This window comes from Saccopteryx leptura, chromosome 3 (genome assembly GCF_036850995.1).
Source record: "Saccopteryx leptura isolate mSacLep1 chromosome 3, mSacLep1_pri_phased_curated, whole genome shotgun sequence".
In the NCBI taxonomy this organism is placed as follows: domain Eukaryota; kingdom Metazoa; phylum Chordata; class Mammalia; order Chiroptera; family Emballonuridae; genus Saccopteryx; species Saccopteryx leptura.
Window position 1 is genome coordinate 179108971 of NC_089505.1, and position 26360 is coordinate 179135330.

Sequence of the window (26360 nt, forward strand, 5' to 3'; positions counted from 1 at the left end):
TAAGAATTGCTTTAAAGCCTTCATGTGATAATTCCAACATTTAGGTCGTATCAGCCTTTTTGTCACTTGAGAGTGTCCACATTATTATGGTCTTCTGCACGTCAAATAACTTTGGATTTTGTCGTGGACATTATAAATATTATGTTGTATGGCCAGTGTCCTGTTGAAATTATCTGGATAGTGTTGATGTTTTTGTTTCCAACCTAGTTAGGGCCAGACTACAAGCTCTCTCTTGATCTTGTGTGGGTGGTGGTTAAAATCATTTAGTTCTGAAAGCTTTTGATATGTTGGTTTGAGTCTGCCCCACTCAGAAACCTGATGCTTCTGTGGGCTCCCACACAGAATTAGGGGAATGTCTCTTTCTCTGCTCTGGGAGTTTCTACTCACTCTCACTCTTTTGCCCCTAAGGGATCTTTCTTAGGATATTTTACTTAACCTCAATTTTATTTAGCCAGCCATATCATGGCCACTATTGTACTACTCCACAATGGAGGTTTGCTTTTGGAACAGGTCACATATGCAGGAAAGAGATCTCAGAAAGATTTTCCTTACTCCCCACAGTCTGATTCTTCCCTGAGCTGATGCTTGTCCATACTGATGCCCCAACACAATCCATCTACTTTCAATGTCTGCATCCTCAACTTTTTTCTATATTTTTCTTAAGAGATTTTAGTTGAATCTAGTGGGAGGGATAATCAGTCATTGTGGCCATAGTGGAACTGGAACTCTGCAACATTTCCTGGGTGTTTGACCCTAGAAAAGCTACTTAAATCTCTATGCCTCTGCATCCCTACTTGTAAAATGGTGGCTGCAACAGTACCTACCTCAGTTTTAATTTTTAGCATTGTTTTTTTGAGAATACAATGTGATTATGGGCATTATGCACTATAAGTGCTCAATAAACATGAATAGTTACTACTATTCATGTATGTTCTCAAAATGTAAACATTTTGGATTAGGATTACTGGAATAAAAAAAATTAAGAACTAAAAAGTTATAGGTTTGTTGGGCTGGTTACCTGGATGCTGATGCTTGAAGGTTAAAAAGGAAAAAGGGTATTTAGAAGAGCAAGATATTTTGTGCCAATTTTGTAGCCACTGGAATCGTACCCTCATTCTTTTCAATTGATATATTATGGCAGTAATCAAAACAGCATCTCAAGGACAGTTAGGTAACTTGCAGGTATGCCTTTTATAAAATCCGAGTTAAATAAGAATAAAGACGATACAGGGTGGGGCAAAAGTAGGTTTACAATTGCTCCTATGGAAAATAAAGCAATAGTTAATAAATAATACAAGAATAAACTTGTGCATACTCACAACTGTAAACTTACTTTTGCCCCCTAATAAACAAATACTGATACAGAACACTGCTTACAGTGAAATAACCTAATTTTCCTTTTATGCCTTTTTATTAAATTACTGGATGGCCCTGGCTGGTTGGCTCAGCAGTAGAGCATTGGCCTGGCATGTGGAAATCCCAGGTTCAATTCCTGGTCAGGGTACACCAGGAGAAGCAACTATCTACTTCTCCACCCCTTCACCTCTTCCTTCGCACTCTCTCCTCCTTCCCCTCCCACAGCCATGGCTCGAATTGTTTTAGCAAAGTTAGCCCTGGGCACTGAGGATGGTTCCATGGTTTCATCTAAGGTGCTGGAATAGCTCGGTTACCAAACAACGGAGCAGTAGCCCCAGATGGGCAGAGCATCGCCCAGGTAGAAGGCTTGCCGGGTGGATCCTGGTTGGGGTACAGGCGGGAGTCTCTCTCTGCCTCCCCACCTCTCACTTAATAATAAAAAATTACAGGAAAAAAATAAAAACTAAGGTTCTTATTTATTTACTGGTAATAATATTTCTTCCATTTGTTCCCTTGCTAGATGGGTAAAAAAGAATATGCAGCCCAATGAAGACCTTCAGTCAATAATCCAGAGGCTGTCCGTGTTTGGGCCAATTAAGTCAGTCAACCTTTGTGGACGGCAGACTGCTATCATGGTGTTTGAGAACATGACTTCAGCTTGTAAGGCTGTGAATGCTTTTCAAAGCAGGACTCCTGGCACAATGTTGCATTGTTCCTGGCAACAAGGATTCATGTTGGAAGATGTAAGACTCCCTGTTATCAAATAGAACCTATGTAATTTTTTTTTACTGTCAAAATGTTTATGGTGAAATGTAGTCTTAAAACAAAGGAACAGAAAAAACAAAAAACAAAGGAACACAAAGCAAAGATCACACCTAAATGTGATGTATGACACCAGCTTGGATTTCTGAATACAGTGTGGACTGTGTTGCAATACCAAATTCCAACGGTGAAGCCAATAACTGAGTAGTCTTACCATGCAAGAGTAAAATTTAACCTTCCATACAACGTTATGTAAGATTTTTATATAGGATTTGCTCAGAATAGCACTGCAATAGAATAGTTGAGAAAGGAAAATTTTGTTAACAGTTGTGAGAATGCCATCTATGTAAAGCTCACATTCAAAGAACATTATTTTCTGTTTAGTTCACAAATGTTAAAATAGTGCAACAGAATTTCAGTATATTTTATGACATTAAAAATTATTCTGCACGTGAAGTAAAATAATTAATGTAGGTGCTCAAAATTTTAGTTTGAAGTAAATGATCACATGCTCGAAAGAGCTTCAGAGGCAAGAGTGCAGGCTGCATGCTAGAGTCGCGGAAAGATAGCAAGCCCTCCAGATTTCCTGGTAGACAAGCATTTTTCATTACAGAAATGCTGTATCTAGAGCTGTTAGGCTATGCTATAGTCAAAAGAACAGGACAGATTCTTCTTTCTGGCAATGGCTAAATTCTAAGCAGGAAAACAGTCTTACTCAAAAGCAACAAAAGGTACCATACCTGACAATGGAAGAATTATGCTCTATTATATATGAGGTATGGTGAGACTGCTAATTTCAAAAGGCCACAAAATGTCTAGCCTATTTTTTTAAAGTTATCAATGTTTAACTCCGAGTAAATTTTAATATGATCTTTCACAAAATACCACGCCAGTGGAGTCTATCTATATCAGTGTTTTTCAACTGCCATTCCACAGAAATTTCATGGCACAGTCCACAAAAGCATTACCATCCTGATGTATGAACATTATAGACCCAATGATCTTAGTCGAATTCACTTATGTTCAGGTGATTTCTGCCTTAGTGGTCCCTGAAATAATTCTATTTTCATGGGTCCCCAAGTGTAAAAGATTGAAAACCACTGATCTATATCATAGGGCTACAGAAGTCATTTTGGATCTCTCCCACCTCCCAGCCCCCAATTCCTTGGTATTTGTGGGGTCCTTTGAATCCCTCAGCTGGTATTCAAGTGTAACAAATCTACTGCATGCTAAAAACCACTGGCTACAAAACAGCTCTGCACAGTTCCAGAGTAGCCAAGACAAACATGCTCTGTGCCTCCAAACTCTTCCCATTTGGTCTTTAGATAAAATTCTAACTTGTGACTTTGCTAAAAACAAGATTGTCAGGAAAAAGGCACTTTTTGAATTAATGTGGCTGCTGTGCAGAATTGTAGCTACCTCAAAGATTTTCTTTTTATTGTGGCATCAGTTTAGCAGGAGAGTAATTATAGTTGCTTCACAAAGTTTCCACCAGCATTCTTATGGGGGAAGAAGCCGTTTCCACAGTGCGGATTTAAGAGAAATGCCACAAACCTATAAAGTTCAGATTGTGTAGTAGTGGTAATTCTGAAAATGCATCTTTTTTTAAAAATTTTTTATTAATTTTAATGGGGTGATACTGATCAATCAGGGTACATAGGTTTAGAGAAAATATCTCCAGGTTATTCTGACATTTGATTATGTTGCATACCCACCACCCAAAGTCAAACTGTTTTCCGTCACCTTCTATATGGTTTTCTTTGTGCCCCCCCCAACCACCACACTCTTGTCCATGTCTCTGAGTCTCATTTTTATGTCCCACCCATGTATGGCATCATATAGTTCTTAGCTTTTTCTGATTTACTTATTTCATTTAGTATAATGTTATCAAGGTCCAAACATGTTGTTGTAAATGATCCGATGTCATCATTTCTTATGGCTGAGTAGTATTCCATACTATATATGTACCACATCTTCTTTATCCAATCATCTATTGAAGGGCTTTTTGGTTGTTTCCATGTCTTGGCCACTGTGAACAATGGGGCTGCATGTGTCTTTACGTACCAGTGTTTTTGAGTCTTGGATCATTTTGTTTGGGGAATAAGAAGTGGAACTTAAAACTGCCAGATTTAATAAGTTTCACAATGAAAGGATAACATGGTGGGTGTTTTGGATGAAATTTTTTACTGAGTGAGACTGTCCCTGGCACGCAAGATGTTGCTCTTTTTGGCACTGGGCACTAAATACACCCCCAGTCACCATGACAACCAAAAATATGCCTCAGTGCTCTTCAACACCATTAGGTGACGGCAACCCTGGTTGAGAGCCACTAGTAAAGTGTCATCAAATTTTGTTTGATCAATGGGCTCCTGGGCAGGGTAGGAGCAGCAACCAAGGCTGAGCACCCCCACATGGAGGAGGCCTGGTGGCCACCTGCGATTGAGGGAGTGCAGCCCCACATGGGGCTCCCACCAAAGTCAGGAATTGAATATCAAACCCATGTACATTCCTTTTTTTTTTTTTTTTTTTTTTTTAACAGAGATAGAGAGAGGGACAGACAGACAGGAACAGAGAGAGATGAGAAGCATCAATCATTAGTTTTTGGTTGCGCATTGCAACACCTTAATTGTTCATTTATTGCTTTCTCATACGTGCCTTGACCATAGGCCTTCAGCAGACCAAGTAACCCCTTGTTCAAGCCAGCGACCTTGGACTCAAGCTGGTGAGCTTTTGCTCAAACCAGATGAGCCCTCGCTCAAGCTGGCCACCTCGGGGTCTCGAACCTCGGTCTTCCGCATTCCAGTCCGACGCTCTATCCACTGCGTCACCACCTGGTCAGGCTCATGTACATTCTTAAAGCTTAAAAAACAAATTATGTAAAACATCAGGGCTCTAGTGAAATATACCCCTTGTAAATGATATTTATCACTGAAAAAAAGCACAGTGAAGTTAATTCAAGTATTGCAAGTCAGAAATCACGGCACATCCCTCCCTCTGAAATGCTTAACTTTGCTGTAGTCGTCATCACAGTTTTGCTTTTTTGGATAAGAAGTCCATGACTGCATTTATGCATTCGTCTGACAGCCATCTTCCCTGGAGGACACTACACTCTTCAGCATTAATGGCATGTAGCTTTTCTTTTTCCATATTTCTGATGATTTGTTTTGAAATTCTCATGGCCTAAAAAAAACCCCAAAAACCAACAATATGGGTAAGAGGTATTCTAACAGAGTGGGATTATTCCAAAATTTTGGTTCTTGTTTCTCTACTGTTCATTAAGATATAGGCCTGACCAGGTGGTGGCAGTGGATAGAGTGTTGGTCTGGGACGTGGAGGACCCAGGTTCGAAACCCCGAGGTTGCTGGCTTGAGAGTGGGATCATAGACGTGACCCCATGGTTACTGGTTTGAGCAAGGGGTCACTCACTCTGCTATAGCCTCTTGGTCAAGGCATATGTGAGAAAGCAATCAATGAACAACTAAGGTGTTGCAATGAAGAACTGATGCTTCTCATCTCTCTCCCTTCCTATCTATCTGTCCCTATCTATCCCTCTCTGTGATTCTGTCAAAAAGAAATATGTAATACAAGACAGTGCTTCTCAAACTTTAAAGTGCATACATTTCACCTCAAAGAGATACTAAAACTTCTGGTTCCAGAACTGCATTTTGAGTAGCAAAAATGGAAGAGCAAGCAGTCATTAGCTATCACATATGAAAACAAAAGTGCTACATGAAGAATCTCCTAAGTCAACCTACCTTCTCTGGTTTCTCACCTGAAGACTAAAAGTATTCAGCAAATAGTGCTTATCATTCTCCTCAAAATTATCCCCCCGAAGAATTGCCCCTCTGCTTTCATATCATCGAAATAGAATGCTTATTTGAGAGGTTTTATAAAAATCAGTATTGCTAACATTATTATGGTTATTTTTAATCTTAAATACAGATGTACTTATGCCCTGGCCAGTTGGTTCAGGGGTAGAGCACTGGCCCAGTGAGTGGATGTCCTGGGTTCGATTCCTGGTCAGGGCACACAGGAGAAGCACCCATCTGTTTTTCCACCCTTCCCTCTCTTGGTTCTCTGTCTTTCTTCCCCTCCTGCAGCCATGGCTCATATACAGTGAGTTGGCCCCAGGCACTGAGATGGCTCCATGGCTTCTGCCTCAGGTGCTAAGAAGAGCTTGGTTGCTGAGCAACTGAGCAACAGCCCCAGATGGCCAGAGCATTGCCCTTTAGTGGGCTTGCTGGGTGTATCCCAGTCAGGGTTGCAGGAGTCTGCTCTGCCTCCCCACCTCTCACTGAATTAAAAAAAAAAATTCAGATATACATAAAACCAACCAAGATATGTCTTGTTTTTATGAATGCTTATTCTCGTAAGGTAAATAAATCAATTCCATGGTTCATATAATTAAAAAAAAAAAAAAGAATACTAACGTTTGGAGGTAACTTTGAATATGCTTTCAGCCTCGTCCAAATTTCTTTCTGAAAAGTACTATCAGGAAAAACTTCAGTAACAAGTCCTTGAGCACATGCTTCTCTTGCTGTTAACTTCTTTCCAAAAACAAGCATCTCTGTTGCCTGAAATAAAAAGCAAGGCAAAGAAATTAACCTATTGAAACAAGGCTCAGTTAACTTCAGAATTGCTTTCAGTAGACATAAGAAATTTTACTTATGGTCTTTTGAGGTTGATAGTATCTCTCCAAGGAAGAAACGGATGACCTCAATAGACAATGGTTTGCAAACTATGTCCTGAGACCATCTTGGCTCTGCAGCAGGTCTGTAGGGCTACTGCTGTGTGTGTGTGTCAGAGGCAAGAGGCAGAGATGCCCCAAGCCTGGGGCAGAAATGACCTGAAGCAGATGCTGACTTTATAGCCCATGGATACTAGGATTTTCTGTCTTATAAAATACTATTTAAAAAAAATCTTGGACATAGGAAATGTCAATCAACCTTCAGAAACTTTATCTTTCAAAATTTCCTTCCCTGGAAATTCTACCCAGTGGTCAAGCTCTTGATGGTGTTCTTTTACCTGCATAGACACTCAAATTAGTTAGACTTGACTGAAGGAAAATGAATAAGACTAATACTCAGTTTCTGACTAAACTGAGGTCACTAAGTTATATCCTCTACACTTGCAATTTCTTTTCCAGAAAAGTAAGACTATTTATCACAGCCAAATGCTCTAAACCTTAGGGTTAGTTCTGCCCAACATTTCAGTTAAAATACTTTTTTAACAACCCAGGGTATGTAACAGAATAGATTTTAAAAATATGTATTTATGACAAAACCCTAATAGCAATGAAAATAGCTCAATTTCTACTCCCCTTTCAGATTCTGAAGAATGTCCGCTAAGCCTTTCCCTATTCGCCTCACTGGTCTTGTCACGATTCCTTTGGAGCCATGACACATGGGCAATTATGTGTCCATGAAACTCAGTGACAGATCTAAGCAGCCACTTAACTCCTCTAGGAGCCTTATTACCCTGGTCACACCGACTGATGAGAAGGGCTCTTATTACTGGAAGGGGCAAACCCCCACGGGGCTCACGTCTGCTTGTGCTTCACATGATTGTCAAAGTAAAGATGTCATCGTATCACTTTCAGTGGATGATGCTCATCCATGAAGAATTTAAAGGGAGGGACCAGCCTGGCAGACCCACAGAGGATGGCACAGCTCCGGTCCTTCACCTGAAGAATGCCGCCCACTGTGGAGGATGAGGCCACATGCCATCTCACTGCAGCTGGCACTGAGCCACCTGCTGAAAGACCAATTTCCCAGATCTGGGGAGCTACAGAGAGTTTTTCATTTTCTCCCAAACCAGACATTTCCCATAATCTGGTGGGTCTATATTTAGTCCTTTGAGTAGTGAGTTTTTTTCATGCTTGCTGACCCCCGGGAGTGAGTTTTTTTCAAAAAATGAAATAGTTACAGTTTTATTAACTTAAAATTATGTTTGATAACCAATTTATGGAAACAAGAAAAACATATATTTGGCTTTTTTTAATGTTGCCTTACACATTTTTAAAATAAATCGATCACTGGATGGTCAGGAGGCACGCGATGTACATGAACGTTTGTATTACTCAAAGGGTTAAAACTCTTAAGAGTTGAGGGACAGATAATTTGCTTCTCTTTTGTCTGTATTACTGAGAAAAAGAAGAGGGATTACTTTTGGAACAGAGATGAGTCATTCATTTATTTTTAAGATTTCCAAATGTTACCTTAGCCGTGCCCATTATCTTCGGGAAAGTATAAGAGGAGCATCCTTCTGGACTTTGGCCTAGGTGACTAAAAGGAGTATGAAATGTTGCCTATTTGGAGAAGAAAATTAAATAGAAAATAAATTTTGTGTGTGATTTAAAATAATCGTTATCTATATCCTCATAATACTTAAGAAACCTTTTTTAATTGAATTATTGTGGTATCATATACACACAAAATTGACTCTCTTAATGAATGCAATTTGATGAGTTTTAACAAATGTATAGTTACGTAGTCACCACTGTAATCAAGATACAGAATATTTCCCTCACCCCCAAAAGTTTCTGCAGTCATCCATGCCTCAGCCCCAAACAACTTCCTATCTGTTTCCTGTCTCTAAAATTTTGACTTTTCTAGAAAGTTATATATATGGAATCATACACTGCATAGCCCTTTGTCCTTTTGTAGGCTTCTGTCCTTAGTGTAAGGCTTCTGAGAGTCACTGTGCTGTTGTATGTATTACAAGTTTGTACCTTGTTATCTCAAGTAGTCCATTCTATGTGTGTGTCATAATTTGTTTATCCTTTCATTGGGTAGAACCACTGGTGTTATTTTTAGTATTTTGGCTATTATAAATAAGGTTGTTATGAACATTTGTGTATAGGTCTCTGCAGGAACATGCTTTCAATTCTCATAAATACCTAGGAGTGGAACTGCTTGGTTGTGTGGTAAATGTATGGTTTAACTATGGAAGAAGCTGCTAAACTGTTTTCCAGAGTGCTGTAGCATTTAACATTACCACCAGAACTGTATGAGTTCCAGACGCACAGCCTAGCTAAACCTTGTTATTACCAGTCTTTTTAACTTTAACCATCCTAATAGGTATGTTGTGGTATATTGATATGGCTTCAATTTACATTTCTCTAATGATTAATAGTGTTGTGCATCTTTTCATGTACTTTTTAGTCCTTTATATACCTTCTTTGGAAAGTAACTCTTAAAAGTACTTTGCCCACTCTTTTTAAGTTAGATTGTTTATCTTTTTATTATTGAATTATTTATATATTCTGGTTACAAGTAATTTTCTCAATGGGGTCTTTCTCTCATTTTTTTTTTTTTTTTTTTTTTTTTTTTTTTTGTATTTTTCTGAAGCTGGAAACGGGGAGACAGCCAGACAGACTCCCGCATGCGCCCAACCGGGATCCACCCAGCACGCCCACCAGGGGGCGATGCTCTGCCCATCTGGGGCGTTGATCTGTTGCAACCAGAGCCATTCTAGTGCCTAAGGCAGAAGCCACAGAGCCATCCTCAGCGCCCGGGCCAACTTTTGCTCCAATGGAGCCTTGGCTGCGGTAGGGGAAGAGAAAGACAGAGAAAAAGGAGAGAGGGAGGGGTGGAGAAGCAGATGGGCGCTTCTCCTGTGTGCCCTGGCCGGGAATTGAACCCGGGACTCCTGCACACCAGGCCGATGCTCTACCACTGAGCCAACCGGCCAGGGCTCTCATATGTTTTTAAGAACCATATTTATACTTTCTTTTCTATGAGCTATTTATGTCTATTTCCCATTTTTGTATTAGGCTGTTGACCTATCAGTTTTTAGATGTATTTAAAATATATAGAGATTAGCCTTCATTATATGAGCTAAAAAACTCCTCAATCTGTCATTTGCCTCAGAGGTTTTCTGATTGGCTAATTTAGGTTTTCTGATCTAAATTTTGCCTCAGAGGTTTTCTGATTGGCTTTACATTACTAGAAACTATTTCACTATTGGTAATTTAAAATATGATATATTTATTTTTAGTTGTTTTATATTACAGAAATATTTGTTTCTTGATAAATATTGACAATATGTAAACAGAATATTTACACTTCATTTCCCATAATTAGATATGGTGTTTTTATTTTAATGAATATTGTTAAAGATGTAAACATGTAATGTATGCAGCATATCAATCAAAATAATAAAAATATAAAGTAAAAAGTTATTCATGTCTTTTCTCCGTATCTTTTCTCCCCTCTCCCACAAAAGAAGTTTATTCAGGACAATACAGTAAGAAGTCACAGCCTAAAGAACATAGTGGAAAACTAAAACCAACTAACCAACCAACAACCAGAACTAAGGGGCCACAAACAGGTACATACAAAGTTGACAATAGGCAGTACTTAACTTATTTATAAACATTATTATAACTAAGCCTTTAGCTTATCTGTATTAATGGAGCAGTAGATGTAGTTAAGGGCTTAGTCTGATGCTCTGGTTTCAGACTGCTTAGTGGCTCTGGGAGTTTCTTAACCAACTTGTGCCATAGTTTCCTATGAAATGGGGATGAGCACCTATCTCACAGGACTGCTGTGTTCATTAAGTGAATATTTCAATGTGCATCAACAGAGTATCTAGTACATAGTGAGTACTCAAACATTTATTGTTCTTATGATTTCAACCTTTTTATTAACTCAAGAGAAAATGTACCATTCGCTGACACAGAAACTAATAGGAATTAACTATTATTTACAATAAAGAATAATTTGGATCCTGGCCAGTTGGCTCAGCAGTAGAGCATCGACCTGGCGTAGCACTGGCCTGGTGCGTAGAAGTTCTGAGTTTGACTCCTGGTCAGGGCACACATTAGAAGCAACCTTCTCTACCCCTCCTTCTTCTTTCTCTCTCTATCTTCCCCTCCCACGGCCATGGCTCGAACAGTTTCAGCAAAGTTAGCGCTAGGTGCTGAGGGTGGCTCCATGGCCTTGTCTTAGGCACTAAAATAGCTTAGTTGCTGAGCAACAGAGGAGCAGCACCCCAGACAGGAGGAGCATGGTTGGGGGCTTGGTGGGTGGATCCTGGTCAGGGCACATGCAGGAGTCTGTCTCTGCCTCCCTGCCACTCACTTAATAAAAATAAATAAATAAAAAAGAATAATTTGATTATATGGATTAAATGTTAACCCACATTTAATGTTATTTATTCATAAAGCTAATAATGATAAATTCTATAAAAAGAATTCCTCTCTACTTATTCTTTCTTCTGTGACTTTACTTAATTTACAATTAAAACCTGTTTTAATTCAGTTGGGTGAACTCTTATAGTCATTTGTTAAATATTTTACTTTAGGCCTAACCAGGCAGTGGCGCAGTAGATAGAATGTCGGACAAGGACGCAGAGGACCCAGGTTCAAAACCCCAAGGTCGCCAGCTTGAACTCATCTGGTTTGAGCCAGGCTCACCAGTTTGGGCCCAAGGTCACTGGCTTGAGCAAGGGGTCACTCAGTCTGTGTAGCCCCTGGCCAAGGCACATATGAGAAAGCAATCAATGAACAATTAAGGTGCTACAACAAAGAATTGATGCTTCTTATCCCTGTCCCTTCCTGTCTATCTGTCCCTATCTGTCCCTCTCTCTGTCTCTGTCACAAAAAAAAAAATTTACTTTGGACCAAATCTCTGAGCATTAAAAAACATGTTTATATTTATATTTAATATAAATTATATATTAAATTTATATTTATATATGTTCTCTAATTTCAATTCCAATTTATATCATAAAACTTAAGTCCTAGAAATCTTTAAAAGGATAATGTATATGGTAGTCATTTTAATCAAAACAAGATTAAAATATGATATCTGTCCTTAGAAATGAAAAATGAGAACCCCAAACTCAGGCCAGGAACTCCTCATGCCACTCTTATTCAAAGCAGGTCAATAACTGTTCATTTAACACAAAGAACCTGACCAAAGACTATAGACAACTTCCACCTACAAAGGTTAGGGAGTATAACTCCTAGAATTTCATTTGTCCCCATCATGGAAAATTATTAATGAGCATTAGATCTGCCAACATGCCCAATCTGGTTAAATGGAGTCCAATAAAAGATAAATCAAAGAGTTAAGGAACCTATTATACAGTGCTGTCTCTTACTGGGGAAAATATCTCCAAACACAACTAGGAATCTCATCAGTGGTAAAAACAAGTTTTCTACCAGGTTGTATATCAGCAAATCTTACCATCACATAAGCAAGCATCACTCTAGAAATCAGATAACCCTGGAAGTGGTTATTAGTTTCACAGTAGAAGCTCTAGGGTAAAAGTTTTAAGATAAACGTTCATCAGATCTTTCCTTTTAATGACAAAAATTATAAAGAGTCAAGGGTTCTAGCAGTCAGAATCTGGTTAAATTCCTAAGTTAAATAACTCAAATATAAGCACTAGTTATTTCTGAATGGTAAGATAAATGACTTTTAACTTTTTTCTTTGTACTTCCTTCTTTTTTTTCTGAAGTGAGAAGTGGGGAGGCAGAGAGACAGACTCCTGCATAAGCCTGACCAGGATCCACCCAGCATGCCCACTAGGGGGCAATGCTCTGCCCATCTGGGGCACTGCTCTGTTGCAACCGGAGCCGTCCTCAGCACCCGGGCCAACTTTGCTCTAGTGGAGCCTTGGCTGCGGGAGAGGAGGAGAGTGATAGAGAGAAAGGAGAAGGGGAGGGGTGGAGAAGCAGCTGGGCACTTCTCCTGTGTGCCCTGGCTAGGAATTGAACCTAGGACATCCATCCGCTGGGCTGACACTACCACTGAGCCAACTGGCCAGGGCCTGTACTTTTCAAAACTTTATTTTCTACTGTGACATATATTGCTACCAAAGTAAGAGTAGAAATTAAAATCTATACAATTCAATGGTGAACACAAGACTGAACTGTGTCTTGGGCAAGTAACTTAGCTTCTGTTTTCTTATCTGCAAAGGAGGGAGTGAAGAGCAGATACTGCTTAAAAACCACCTTTGTATTCTAAAATTCTAAATTCTAGAATTCGTTTACTTAAACAAAAATAGTATCAAATAATCCACTTGCATAACCTGCAAAGATGTTACTCCCCCTTCTTCCCCCCAAGCTTTCAAGGTCCTTGGACTGTTTTATAGTAATATGAAAATTGAATCACTGTTGTGTAATTTGATTAAAATATAGAGCCAACAGAGTTCAGACAATGTTCACAATAATGGTGTTTAGAAAAATTCACCTTAAAAATTCAAAATAAAATGAGTCAAATTAGATTAATTCTTTGGGAAAAGTTGAAATTTAGTCCATTCAACCACAAACTATATGTAATCTGTTTACTACTAGCAACAATACAGGAGAATTCAAAGGATCTCATTTTTACTCGCTTTCTTCATACATTTCTGGGAGTGAACTTACCCTGTCGGAGGCATACACAGCATCAAATAGCCCGAGGGTGGTGACGGAGATGCCCACAGCCGGACCATTTACCACTGCAATCAGAGGCTTAGGAAAATCGATAAAACTGCCTACAAAATCCCTATGGAAACAGAAATATAAAATCATGTTAAAATGTTCTAAGATAGCCCCACCAAAATATAGGCAAGATAGCAGGTCTCTGAAGTAACAAACTGCTGGCCAGCCTGGTGTTCCCATGTCACCCACGGTGTCTCCCTGTGCTGCCGCACCAGATTCATCCAGGAAACCCATCTGAATGACACCTGATGGAAACTCAGAGTAAGCCCTATAATTTGACCTTGGTTCAAATCTTGTATTCTGGCCAGTTAGGTCAGAACAGTAAACCAGGTGTAGGTTTAGAGATTAGGATGGCTGACTGAGTATATGTTGCAATATTACAGCTCTCAGGGGGTTAGAGACTCAGCAGGGATAAGCAAGATAAGAAGAGAGAAGCCTCACATCCTCTGTGTTTTCTGAGACTACTTCAAAATCTATTACCAGCAAACATGGAAGGCATGTAACCCTCTGGCTAGATGACAATTTGCCAAATTCCTCTGCCTCAATATGAGAGAATTTTATTTACTTTATTTGCTATAGTTTACTTTTACACTTTCCAATCAAATATCACAGAGAATAGCAGGATGAACAGGAAACAGAAATTAAAGTGATGGAATGAATGCCTACCTATTGATAGACAGTTTGGAGAAATATGCCTGTTTAAAGTCACTATTGTGCTGACACAAGAAGTGTTTATTTTAATTTTACTCAGCTAAATACCACTTTGACGGATACAAATGAGCTCTCTGGGATGAGACAAATGGCACTCTTACCTCAACATCATAGCACCAACTTTAGCTTTCTCCTCCACTCCACCAGGGGGAATATCAGTGAAGTTAGTCAGATCATTCCCACTGCAGTAATAGTCACCATTTCCTGTAAACAAAACCAAAAACCTCATCATTTATTCATTCTATAATTATTGAGTATCTACTATGCCAAGCACCAGAAACACACTACTGAGCCAGCTCTGGTTCTAGCCCTAATTTACAGATTAGTAAATACAATGAACACTAATTTTAAAACATTGTAAGTGTAAGCAATGCAACTATAATACAAAGAAGAGGTACATGATGATGATACAGGCTTGGTCTAATCTGGGAGCTTACAGGAGGGACTTAGACTAAGGAAGGAACAACGTAACTGAGATCTGAAGGACAGGCAAGGTTAGCAGGAAGAAAAGTGGTGGGAAGAATATTCATGGACAGGGAACAGCACATGCTAAGGCTCTGTGGAGGGGTAACCTCAGTGTTCATGAAGGGTTCAAAGAACTGCTTTTGTGCCAGACCAGAAAAAGCCAGAGTGAAGAAGCTGGAGTAGGATGAGTATAGGCAGGACATACATAGCACATGAGGCTTTGTAGATCTGCTCATTTGAAGAGCCACTGAAGGTGTTTTCTTTTTATTTGTTTTAAAGTATAATTTACATATAATAAAATGATCAGTTTCAAAGACTCAGTTCAATGATTTCTGACAGCTTGTAAATACCTGTGTGATCACAATCCGAAACAAGATATAGAACATTTCTATCATCCAAGAAAAAGTTCTCTTAAGCTCCTTTCCTGACACAGTGCCACCCAACCCTGTCCCAAGGGTCTCTGGCTTCAATCACCATAGTTTTGTCCACTTCAGAACTTTATCTAGATCTGTGGTTCTCAACCTTTCTAATGCCGTGACCCCGCAATACAGTTCCTCATGTTGCGGTGACCCCAAACCAAAAAATAATTTTGGTGGCTACTTCATAACTGTAATTTTGCTAGTTATGATTCGGAATGTAAATACCTGATATGCATTATGTATTTTCCGATGGCTTTAGGCGACCCCGCTGGGGTCGCGACCCACAGGTTGAGAACCACTGATCTAGATGGAATTATACAATATGTACTTTTTTGTGTCTGCCTTCTTTTACTCAACCATGTTTTAAAGATTCACCATGTTCTTGTGCGTCAGATATCCGTTCCTTTTTATGGCTGAGTAGCATTCCCTGTATAAATAGCTGACTTGGTCATCTACCCACCCATTGATGGACATTTTGTTGTTTTCAGTTTTTGGCTACTGTGAAGAAGGCTACCAACATTGTTCTTGTACAAGTTGTTTTTTATAAACATATCCTTAAATTATCTTGAGTAACTGCACAGGTGTGGATTGCTGTGTCACCAAGCTGATGTGTAATTCTGTAATAGGTTGCCAATGAATACTCCAAAGTGTTCTCTTATCAGAAATGTCTAAGGATTCAAGTTGCTCCACATCATTACCAACATTTAGTATTATCTGGGGGTTTTTTTTTTTGGATTTTAGCCATTCTAGAGAGTGACATCCTTCATTGTAGTTTTAATTTGCATTTCTTTGATGATTAATCATATTGAGCACCTTTTCACATCTTTTATGAAGTGTCCAAGTCTATCCAATTTTTAAATCTGGTGGTTCATCTTATTAATTCGTAGGAATTCTTTACAGATTCTGAGTATTAGTGCTTAATCAGATTTATATATAGCAAATATTTCTTCTCCAGCTTGTGGCTTTATATTCATCTTCTTACTATTGTCTTTTGCTAAGCAGACATTTTAAATTTTGATAGTCTAATTTGTAAATTGTTTCTTTCATGGTTAGTGCTTTTTCTGTCCTGTCTAAAAAATCTCTGCCTACCCCAAAGTCACAGAGATCTAGTTTTGTCCTAGAAGTTTTATGTTTCTGAGTTTTATGCTTAGATAACTTTTAATTTTTGGGTAGGGTGTAAGAAGTCCATTTTCCCCATATGGAGATTTAGTTGCTCTGGCACTGTTCATTAAAAGATTTTTCTTTCTCCATTGAATTGCCTCATTGCCACTAAACAGTTTTAATTGAGGGGATAGATTATTATTTGAAACTATGCTTTCTTCCCTGTTTTGTTTTAAAAAAGTGAAGGGAAACGCATACATGTTTGTACATACATAGACACCTTCTGGAAGGTATCAAGGGAAATAGAATTTTTCTAGGGAGCAGGATTGGGATTCCAAGAAGAATGAGACTTAGTTATGTACCCTTCACATTCATTGTTTGTTTGTTTTTTAAACCATGTGCCTTTATTACACTTTTATTTAAGAAGTTAATTTTAAAAATATACATTCTTTTCCTGTATCAAAACATTCTTCTCCTATATCAAACCAATACCACTGCTAGACTACCGTTTTTCTTATCTCCATTCTCCTAAATTACCTGGGCATACCCATGAAATATGAGGGTTATCTTCAACTCTTCCCTTTGACTCATCCCCTAGAATCAGCTATTAGATTTCTCACTCTTTTCCTCTATTTTTTTTACTAAAAGCTACTTGGTATCTCTACATAACATTTATTTTATAAATTTTAACGAAAAATAAATAAAATAACTCCTGCTCTGCCATGCCATGAACAGTAACAGCTACTTCTAACAAGTGTCTGCTGGTGTGCCATGCCCCTTACCTGCATTATCTCATGTCATCATTGCAACCATTCATTGGGGTTGGTAAAACACTGCCTTCTCCATTCAGAAGCAGAGGTCACCCACAGGTAGTAAGGGGTGAAGCTATTTAACTTCATGTCAATCTGAGTCCCCACTATGCATGGTGCCCCTTCCAAATCCACCAACTTTCATTTTCCATGTTCTCCTCAGTCCAGGTCCATGGGCATCCGTCAGATTTTCCAGTTATAATCACAGACTGATATCATTTTTAATATATTTTACTATATCTTAAACATTTTCTATATTGTTGGTCTTTACAATTATACTTTTTAATGCTTATACAATATCCAGTCTAGTGGATGTTCTATAATTTGTTTTATTATTCTATTATGGCAACATATTTAGAATGTTTCACATTTCCTAAGTAATGCTACAAAAATTCTCTCTCTTGCATAGGACTTTTCTCTTTGTTAACCCAATTTTAGTACCAATAATACTTTTATTACCAATTGGGTATCTACTTTATATAGGTATCAATTTTGGGTCTACTAAATTATTCCTATATTTGAGAATTAGAGTATCTTAGTACTAGAAAAGATTTTAGAGCTTATATGCTGAATTTCTTATCTAGTAGAAAATCCTCCAAATAGAAATTTAATTTAAAAATCTAAGAAAGGTTCTGCTCTTCCTCAACTACTTGTAAATTGCTCTTCTGAAATCTAATACCACATTACCCCCTTTTTACCTTTGTCCAAAATGTCTTATATACTCCATGTTGCCTCACTGTCCTGGGCATTTTCATGGGTTTATCATGTGTATGTGAATTCCCCATGTACTTGTATTAAACTTTGATTTTCTCTTAAAAAAAAGGAAATCTGAGAAAATGTCTTACCTGTCATAACAATTATGGTTGAGTCATCCTTGCTTGCAGCTTTAAGTGCAAGAATGATTTCCTGATACATCTATATGAAAGGGGAGAGGTGAGAAAAGGAACCCTGAATATGATAGCCATCACTCAGTGGATTCCCCAAACGTTAGTATGCAAGCCTACTTCCTGCAAAGTATCAAACATTTATGTTAGTTGTATTTAAATAATTAAAAAGCCAGCCCAATACACTTAAAGGAATTCTATTCCTTTTATAATTACTTGTATTACGTACCAAGTGCTATAGTAAATGCTGGAGGATATATCCACTTTTTTGTCCAAAAGTAAACAAATAAGACACAATCCTTGAGCTTTTGGAATAGAGGGAAGAGCTCTATCTAACCTGGGATGCAAGTTTGAAACCCTGAGGTTGCTGGCTTGAGCACAAGCTCAACAGCTTGAGCGTAGGGTCACTGGCCTGAGCGTGGGATCACAGACATGACCCATGGCTGCTGGCTTGAAGCCCAAGGTCACTGGCTTGCACCCCAGGTCGATGGCTTGAGCAAGGGGTCATTCGCTCTACTGTAGCCCCTGGTCAAGGCACATATGAGAAAGCAATCAATAAACAACTAATGTACTGCAATGAAGAATTGATGCTTCTCATCTCTCTCCCTTCCTGTCTGTCCTCACAAAAAAAAAAAAAAAAAAAAAAGGGCCCTGGCCAGTTGGCTCAGTGGTAGAGCGTCGGCCTCATGTGCAGGAGTCCCGGGTTGGATTCCCGGCCAGGGCACACAGGAGAAGCACCCATCTGCTTCTCCACCCCTCCCCCTCTCCTTCCTCTCTGTCTCTCTCTTCCCCTACCGCAGCCAAGGCTCCATTGGAGCAAAGTTGGCCCAGGCACTGGGGATGGCTCTGCAGCCTCTGCCACAGGTGCTAGAATGGCTCTGGTTGCAACAGAGCGACGCCCCAGAAGGGCAAAGCATCACCCCCTGGTGGGCGTGCCGGGTGGATCCCGGTCAAGCGCATGCGGGAGTCTGTCTGACTGCCTCCCCGTTTCCAACTTCAGAAATATACAAAAGAAAAAGAAAAAAGAGTAGCTAGTATTGTTATTATAACCATGACAATATAGAAATAAGTCAGGATAAAAGGAAAAACAGTTTTGAGAATCAAATGTTTTATTAATGAACAGCACATATCCAGCTTCATGAAACTCTTATTTAGGATATTTGTTAGTATGTATGCTCTTTCGACGATGATGTATAAACCCAATGAAAGGGGTTAGAACATTCCCAATTTGACTCCCAGTTCAGCATGAAGCATCCAGTTAACTCCCATAATTTTTTTTCAAGTGTTTATTTTTATGCTTGTTCAATGCCAGATTCCAAGACTAAAGTTGCTTTCGTCAAATAGCAAATTTCAAGCAGAGGTGGGTTATGACCTATTTAAGATGAAGTCCTTTTCTCCTTTCTCCCTCTACTCATACAAAATACAGCTCCATGCAGATGGAACTGTACTTATTTCCAAGTGAAAGTGGCATGAAGATACTTCTGGGGGGACGGTTATTTTTTTGTATTTTTCTGAAGTTGGAAACGGGGAGGTAGTCAGACAGACTCCCGCATGCGCCCGACCAGGATCCACCCAGCATGCCCACCAGGGGGCGATGCTCTGCCCATCTGGGGCGTTGCTCTGTTGCAACCAGAGCCATCCCAGTGCCTGAGGCAGAGACCACAGAGCCACCCTCAGCGCCCGGGCCAACTTTGCTCCAATGGAGCCTTGGCTGCGGGAGAGGAAGGAGAGTGGGAGGGGTGGAGAAGCAGATGGGCGCTGGCCGGGAATCCAACCTGGGACTCCTGCACGCCAGGCCAACGCTCTACCACTGAGCCAACCGGCCAGGGCCTGGGAGGACGGTTTATATACCTTAGAAAACCTCTATGCACATTCTCTTATATTAATGTATGTTTCATTTATATTAATCAGTGCTCCCATTATCGGGACAGCTGTAGTTCCTTTTGAGCAGGGAAAATCTACCTGAAGCTCACAGATTCTAAATAATGAAGGACTAGCCCTGCTGTATGAAGAAGTAGCTGTAATAACTAATCTCTCTGCACAAATCAAATGAGATCTCACAAAAATAGTTATGATGCTGAAACATTATAGTGGTTTATTTTTTAGTGTAACTAACAGAGAAAGAAAATAATGGGAGAAAGAACTCCTAGGGAAGGTAATGTCACCTGAGTGTTGATTGCATTCTTTTTGGTGGGCCGGTTCAACACGATCTTTGTGATGCCATCTTCAGAGGTCACCACCAGGGTTTCATATTTTTGTTCCCCCTCTGCTCCAGGATTCAGTTGGCTAGAGGACTCAGATGAAGAACTCAAACTGGACACCAAATCCACATAGTCCTGCCGGGCAGTTTCCTAAAGAGATTACAAACAATGGAAGCCCAGTGTCAACATTTTGAGAAACTTACTGGGTTAACAAATAACACCTTGCAAAAGAGGAAGAACAGAGGTTCTGGTTCACTAGAATTACATGAAGACATTGAAGGTGCAAACTATATATAATGGATTAATAATGGAAAACACTCAACTTCCTTTAGGAGTACTGCAAGTAAAATAAAAGTAACAAATAAATTTACCTTGGGCAGACTGCCAAGGGCATTCCATGCATCCCATTTGGCCTTATTAATGAAGTCGAACACACCTGGTTTGGGAACATTACAAGGTCCTTCAGTGGCCTGTGAAAAGGTGAAGAGGGCAATTATTAGTCAAATATCCATGCAAATTGGAGACCTACATCTTAAAATACATGAAATGCACAACTAGGATGAATGTGCCTTCCCTCCCAAATACTTCCGCAGAGTACACAAACTGATCTGAACTTTTCTTGCCTTCTCTTTGATGCTGTTGCTAAAAATGGACAAACAGAGCCTGACCAGGCGGTGGCGCGGTGGATAGAGCATTGGACAGGGATGCAGAGGACCCAGGTTTCGAGACCCCAAGGTCGCCAGCTTGAGCGTTGGCTCATCTGGTTTGAGCAAGAGCCCACCAGCTTGAACCCAATGTCACTGGCTCCAGCAAGGGGTGGCTCAGTCTGCTGGAGGCCCATGGTCAAGGCACATATGAGAGAGCAATCAATGAACAGCTAAAGTGTTGCAATGCGCAATGAAAAACTAATGATTGATGCTTCTCATCTCTCTCCATTCCTGTCTGTCTGTCCCTGTCTATCCCTCTCTCTGACTCACTCTCTGTCTCTGTAAAAAATAAATAAATAAATAAATAAAAATGGACAAACAGAAAAAAGACTGCAGAGACAAAATGGGCCATTGGCTAGGAGTTCCTAAAATAAGTTATAACTGTCTACATTTGAAAATAATTGCAAGAGAAAGGTAGTGAGAAAGCACTTTTCAAAGATTCTAATAGTTCATTAGTTTTAAGTTGACGATCACATTTTCACATACAATTAAAGTATTCAAGCAAACAATCTTCAAAGGTCATCAACCAACAAACATTTAGAAACCTACAGTATATTCTGAAAGCCCATTCAAAAGTCCAAAAACTACCACTAATTCAGTGGTAGATTTCTGGTAACCTGAGCAACAAAGTTGTAGATGAGGGAGCAGGGTGTGTTGTCAGAGCACTGGTCCTTAGGAAACTGAGCCAGGGCCTTGGAAGCCAAAAGCAACTAGACTTTTAAGAGGTGGAGTGAGTATTTTCAGATGAATAAAATATCTGAATTATCTAGTTTTCAGGAATAGCAACTTAAAATGTTACTAAAAACCATATAATATTTTTAAATTTTGTAATATAATTAGCTAAAAGAGCTTTGAAAAACAAAGGCTGTACACAAAGCTTAGACTTTCCAAAGACAAAGAGACAAAAGTGACTCTGCAAGAGCTAGCTAGCCACCTGAGAAATTAGAGGCAACGCGATCCACCAGACTTTCCCTACTTCTAATGCCAAGTACAAGGTTGGGGGGCGCCTGGTATCACCCTCAGGTTTAGTGATCTGCTAGAATGACTCCAGAACTCATTGAAAGCTGTTCTACTCACGATTACAGTTTACTGCTAGGAGAGAACACAGATTAACATCAGCAAGGGAAGAGATAAAGGGAAGGGTGAAGTCTGGGGAAGTACACCTTTCACCCCCACTGTGGAATCCGGACAGGGCATCTCTCCCAGAGCTGATGTGTGACAGCACACATGGGCTATCACCACCAGGCAAGTTCACTGATGCCTCATTGTTCAGAGTTTTTGTTTGAAGCTCTGTTAAGACTGAATATGTAACTGCAGCCCCTCTAAATCACAGTTATATCGTGTGGCCAAGTCCCCTTTAAATCATACTGTTAGCCTGTGCAGGTAAACAGACACTCCTATCAGGCATGACGTTTCAAGGGTTTATCAAGTGCCCCCAAACTAGGCCCATGCGGCCCCCTGAGGCCATTTATCCGGCCCCTGCTGCACTTCCGAAAGGGGCACTTCTTTCATTGGTGGTCAATGAGAGGAGCACTGTATGTGGCAGCCCTCCAACGGTCTGAGGGATAGTGAACTGGCCCCTTGTGTAAAAAGTTTGGGTACCCCTGGTAGGTAACCTAAGGCAATCCTGCCCAGAAGTCAAAGGTAAAGGCCAGATCTCTTTTGGGGCAAAGTTAACCCTTATAGTAGTACGAATGAACGTTCATGTATGTCCTCGTGACTCCTGACCATCCAGAGTACAACTGATTTATTTTAAAATGTGTAAGGCAACATTAAAAAAAGACAAATGTATGTTCTTGTTTTCATAAATTGGTTATCAAACAAACGATTTTAAGTTAATAAAACTGGAATTGGAACTAATTTCATTTTTTGAAAAAAACCCTCACTCCTGGAGGTCAGCGAGAATGAAAAAAACTCACTACTCAAAGGGTTAAATTCTTTCTTATTCACCCCATATGACAACAGGAGAGGTTCCTGTCAATCACAGGAAGAAAAACAGTAATATACAGGAGCACAGAAAGGCTAACTTCCAAGAATAGTGTTTAGACTTTGCAACTTAAAACCTTACATTTTAAAATTCTGTTAAAAAATTTTTCAAACGTACTGAAAAATATTATAATGAATCCCTAATACTCATCACCCAAATTCAACAAATATCATTTTTGGCAGACTTGCTTCCTTCATCCTTTTCTTTCTTTTTTGCTTTATTTTAGTGAATCCCAAACACCATATATTTCACTCCTACATTCTTCATATGCATTCCTAAAACAATCAACATTTTCTTATATAACCATGAAACTTATTGACAACAGTTCCTAGGTATCACCTAGTACTTAGTTCGTATTCAAATTCCCCCAATTCTCTTCATACAACTTTTTCACGGCTTTTGGTTGTTGCACATTGGGTTGTTATATCCTACAAGTCTTTTTTACTGTGGAGTGATCATGAGGGGTTGTTTTTTGCCTTAATAGGGTTTGAAAGTATAATACAGAAACACATATATATCCCTGTGAGAAGCTGATGTAAGTGGAGCTACTTTAAGAGAGCCAAATCAGCCATTTCCAGAGAAAACTGCTTGCACACCTTGGTCCTTGAACCTTTGGAATATTTGATCTGGCAAAATAACCTTGGACGGGGCCAAACCAATTATTTGTACACTACTATATGAAAGTAGACATCCTGACCACAAGAAAGTCAATGTGGACACGCTTTCTGAACTCAGCTTGTCAACACCAATAGACATTTCTTTTCTCTATCCATGTAATCATTTCCCTTCCTTTTCTCCTAAAACCCCCCTGCCTTCACCTTGTAATTGCACACAGTGGGAATGTCTGCCTGAATCTGTATCCTGAATTGCAATTCTGTGATCACAAATAAATACTTGTTGCCTTTCACTTTTGCATTTTATCTTTAGGTTAACACACTCTTTAAAGGAAAGAAAGAAAAACCCTGAAAGTATTAAAAGTGAACTTCAGTAACACATATAGCATATCTATTTGAGGAGCCATCTGCTCAAAATGTCTCTAAATTATATCAGACCTTAGGCATTTACCTGCTTATACAGTGCATAGAGTTTGAGCTTCACTTCATTTCCTGGATCCTTCTTCAACAGTTTTACCTGATTCATTGCATTTTTAAAGTCTTCCTGACTGGCTCTCATTGCTGTTCCATTCACGTGCACCTGAAGTGATGGGAAACTAATGACCTGCAGAGGACTGCAAACAGGCAGACTGATTTCTAATTGTACCCAAACTCACATATTAAAATGCTACGTTTCTCTATAAATATTTTCCCTATACATGCTCCAGCAAACTGGCTGCAAATGGTTAGTGGTTTCCAAAACGATTCCTAAGATAAAAAATCATTACAGAAGCCAACTATAGTAATATAAAAATAAAGGTAAAGGAACCTGCTATACACAGCACATTATTTGTAGCAACTTAAACACAGGCATTCCTCAGAGATACTGCAGATTTGGTTCCAACACTACAATAAAGTGAGTTTAGCAATAGAGCAAGTTGTAATCTTTTTGCTGGTGGAGAGTCTTGCCTTCAATCTTAATAAGATGCAGTACCTGTGAAGTGCAATCACGTGCAAAAAAATGAGGTATGCTTGAGCCCAAATGGCCATGTAAATTTTGCCAAAGGCAAGAAGGTAATGAAAGGCATACAAGATAGAAGAGAGCAGAAAACTGAGAACAAGGAGGGAGGGGTGGGTAAAGCGCACAGAAAGTATTTAGCTTGTGTCCTAAGGCCCAGAAATTTGCACTCACTGATTGAAGGGCAGCTGAGCTGACAAAGACTTACTCCTAACCATACGATGATTGCCAGCCAGGAGCAGAAATAGCAAGCACAGCCAGGTAAGTAAAGATTTTAAGCACACAGTTAGCAGAGGGAAGAGGAAAATTCAGTGCACAATATTGAGGCCACAAGCAAAAAGTATATATTCATAATGATGATCTTGAATAAAATTAATGACATCAAAGGTGATTAAAATAGTTACAAATATTTCAAATAGTATGATTAAATCTATGTTCAAGTTTTGAACTATTACTATGCAATTTAATAAAATTTGTCTTCAATATACTAAATATTTGAATTGTTTTTTTTGTTCCCTACGGATAGATTCGTTTCTGGTTTCTACATTGGAGTTTATATGCCACCATTTAGCATTACAGTTTAAGCCCACACTGATGATAACGGCTTTACGTTTCTATAGCGTACGGCAAAGAAGCAATGCGTGCTTGGATGTTTTACCTAAGTACGTCTGCAACCTAGAAGCAGCCAGAGTGGCGGCGTGCGGCCCGGGTGACACGCGGAGGGAGACCCGCAGCTTGAGGCTCCGGATGCGTCCCTCCCGACCGCGTAGTATGGAGCGCGTTTCAGCAGGGCACTCGATGCCACTCTGTCCTTGGAACACCGTAAAAGTATAACCCTGATGCAACGGACACAAGAAACAGAGAAGGCGGCTCCCGCGGACGGCGTCCCAAGGCGACCTTAGGCCTACCACTTACCTCTGGGCTTGGTTCTGACACCAACGGCGAGCCAGCCTCCCGGCCACTCCAGCCATAGTGATTCCTAGGTTGTGGCGGAACTCGGCAGGCGGGGGTGGGGCTTGAGGCCCTAAGAAACGCGATAGGTTCGGGGAGGCTCAGCCCAGCGTGGGCGGAGCTGGGGCTGTGTATGGGAGTGCGGCGCCAAGGCGGGCCCAGGGAGGGGCGGAGCTGGGGGGGGGGGGGAGTGCAGGGCAGGGCCGAGGGCGGGGAGGGGCGGGGCTGTGGGGAGGAGAGTCCGGTCGCGATAGGTCAGGATGAGGCTGGGGCGGGTCTAGCGTGCAGGGGCGGGCTCTGAGGGAGAGGATTATCAGGGCCAGGATAGGTCATTGCCTTGTATTGCTTGTGTGGAATTGAAGTTCAGAAAGATTAGTTAGGTGACTTTCCCAAGGACCCGAGATCTGCAAGTGGTCAGAGTACTGATTCAACTTAGTTCTCAGAGTCCAAGTGATTTTATTATTCTCTGCTGATGGCCCACCGTTATTTGTGCTTTAACAGGCAGATCTGGGTATAGTGTAGGGGTAAGATGGAAAGCCAAGTAGGACAATTTGGACTTAATCTAATTTTTTATCCCCCAGATAATAGAAGGTGATGGTAGGCTGAGCTGAGTCTCTCAAAGATCCTGGCCCCTCTCCCGGGCTGAGTTAGGTTACCTCAGGACCGTGATGGCTAACCTTTTAATAAAAACCGCCCACTTTTGCAGTGCTGGTCAACCTGTTCCCTCCCGCCCACTAGTGGGCGTTCCAGCTTCCATGGTGGGCGGTAGTAGAGCAACCACTCAGCGCCGCGATTGGCCCACCGTGAAAGCTGGGCGGGAGGGAACAGGTTGACTTGTTAGATGGCATTGTTAGAGTGAGAGGAGACGGTTGCGAAGATAGACAATCCTGTCAGAGAATTCATTTTGGGTCCACCTTGGCCTATTAAACTGTTACCAAAAGTCCAGGTCATACCATTTAAAT

At 40.2% G+C, this 26360-nt stretch overlaps 2 protein-coding genes and 1 non-coding gene across 5 annotated transcripts in view; 2 read left to right on the plus strand and 1 right to left on the minus strand.

Annotated features, from left to right (window-relative positions):
• The window catches only part of LOC136400380 (testis expressed protein 56-like), a 28589-nt gene extending 23940 nt beyond the window's left edge, over positions 1-4649 (plus strand). For both annotated transcript variants that reach the window (XM_066376938.1, XM_066376939.1), the window contains exon 4: positions 1877-4649. In XM_066376938.1, the coding sequence (XP_066233035.1) occupies positions 1877-2123 (247 nt within the window). In that variant the 3' untranslated portion in view covers positions 2124-4649. The remainder of the gene's footprint in view (positions 1-1876) is intronic.
• On the minus strand, positions 3719-25470 carry ECI2 (enoyl-CoA delta isomerase 2). Of its 2 annotated transcripts, none has more exons than XM_066376936.1 (10): positions 25363-25470; positions 23902-24064; positions 20514-20612; positions 20107-20292; positions 17903-17972; positions 14365-14467; positions 13496-13616; positions 8336-8425; positions 6549-6692; positions 3719-5298 (listed from the first exon to the last, which is right to left on the minus strand). In XM_066376936.1, the coding sequence occupies exons 1-10, from the start codon at positions 25416-25418 to the stop codon at positions 5143-5145; spliced, it is 1188 nt and encodes a 395-aa protein (XP_066233033.1). In that variant the 5' UTR covers positions 25419-25470; the 3' UTR covers positions 3719-5142. The 2 variants fall into 2 exon arrangements, with proteins under 2 accessions (XP_066233033.1, XP_066233034.1); XM_066376937.1 differs by lacking the exon at positions 25363-25470 and adding an exon at positions 25106-25346.
• TRNAM-CAU (transfer RNA methionine (anticodon CAU)) lies at positions 18590-18665 on the plus strand. Its single transcript has one exon. It is a non-coding gene; the product is annotated as a tRNA-Met (tRNA).
• Positions 25471-26360: the final 890 nt, after the last annotated feature.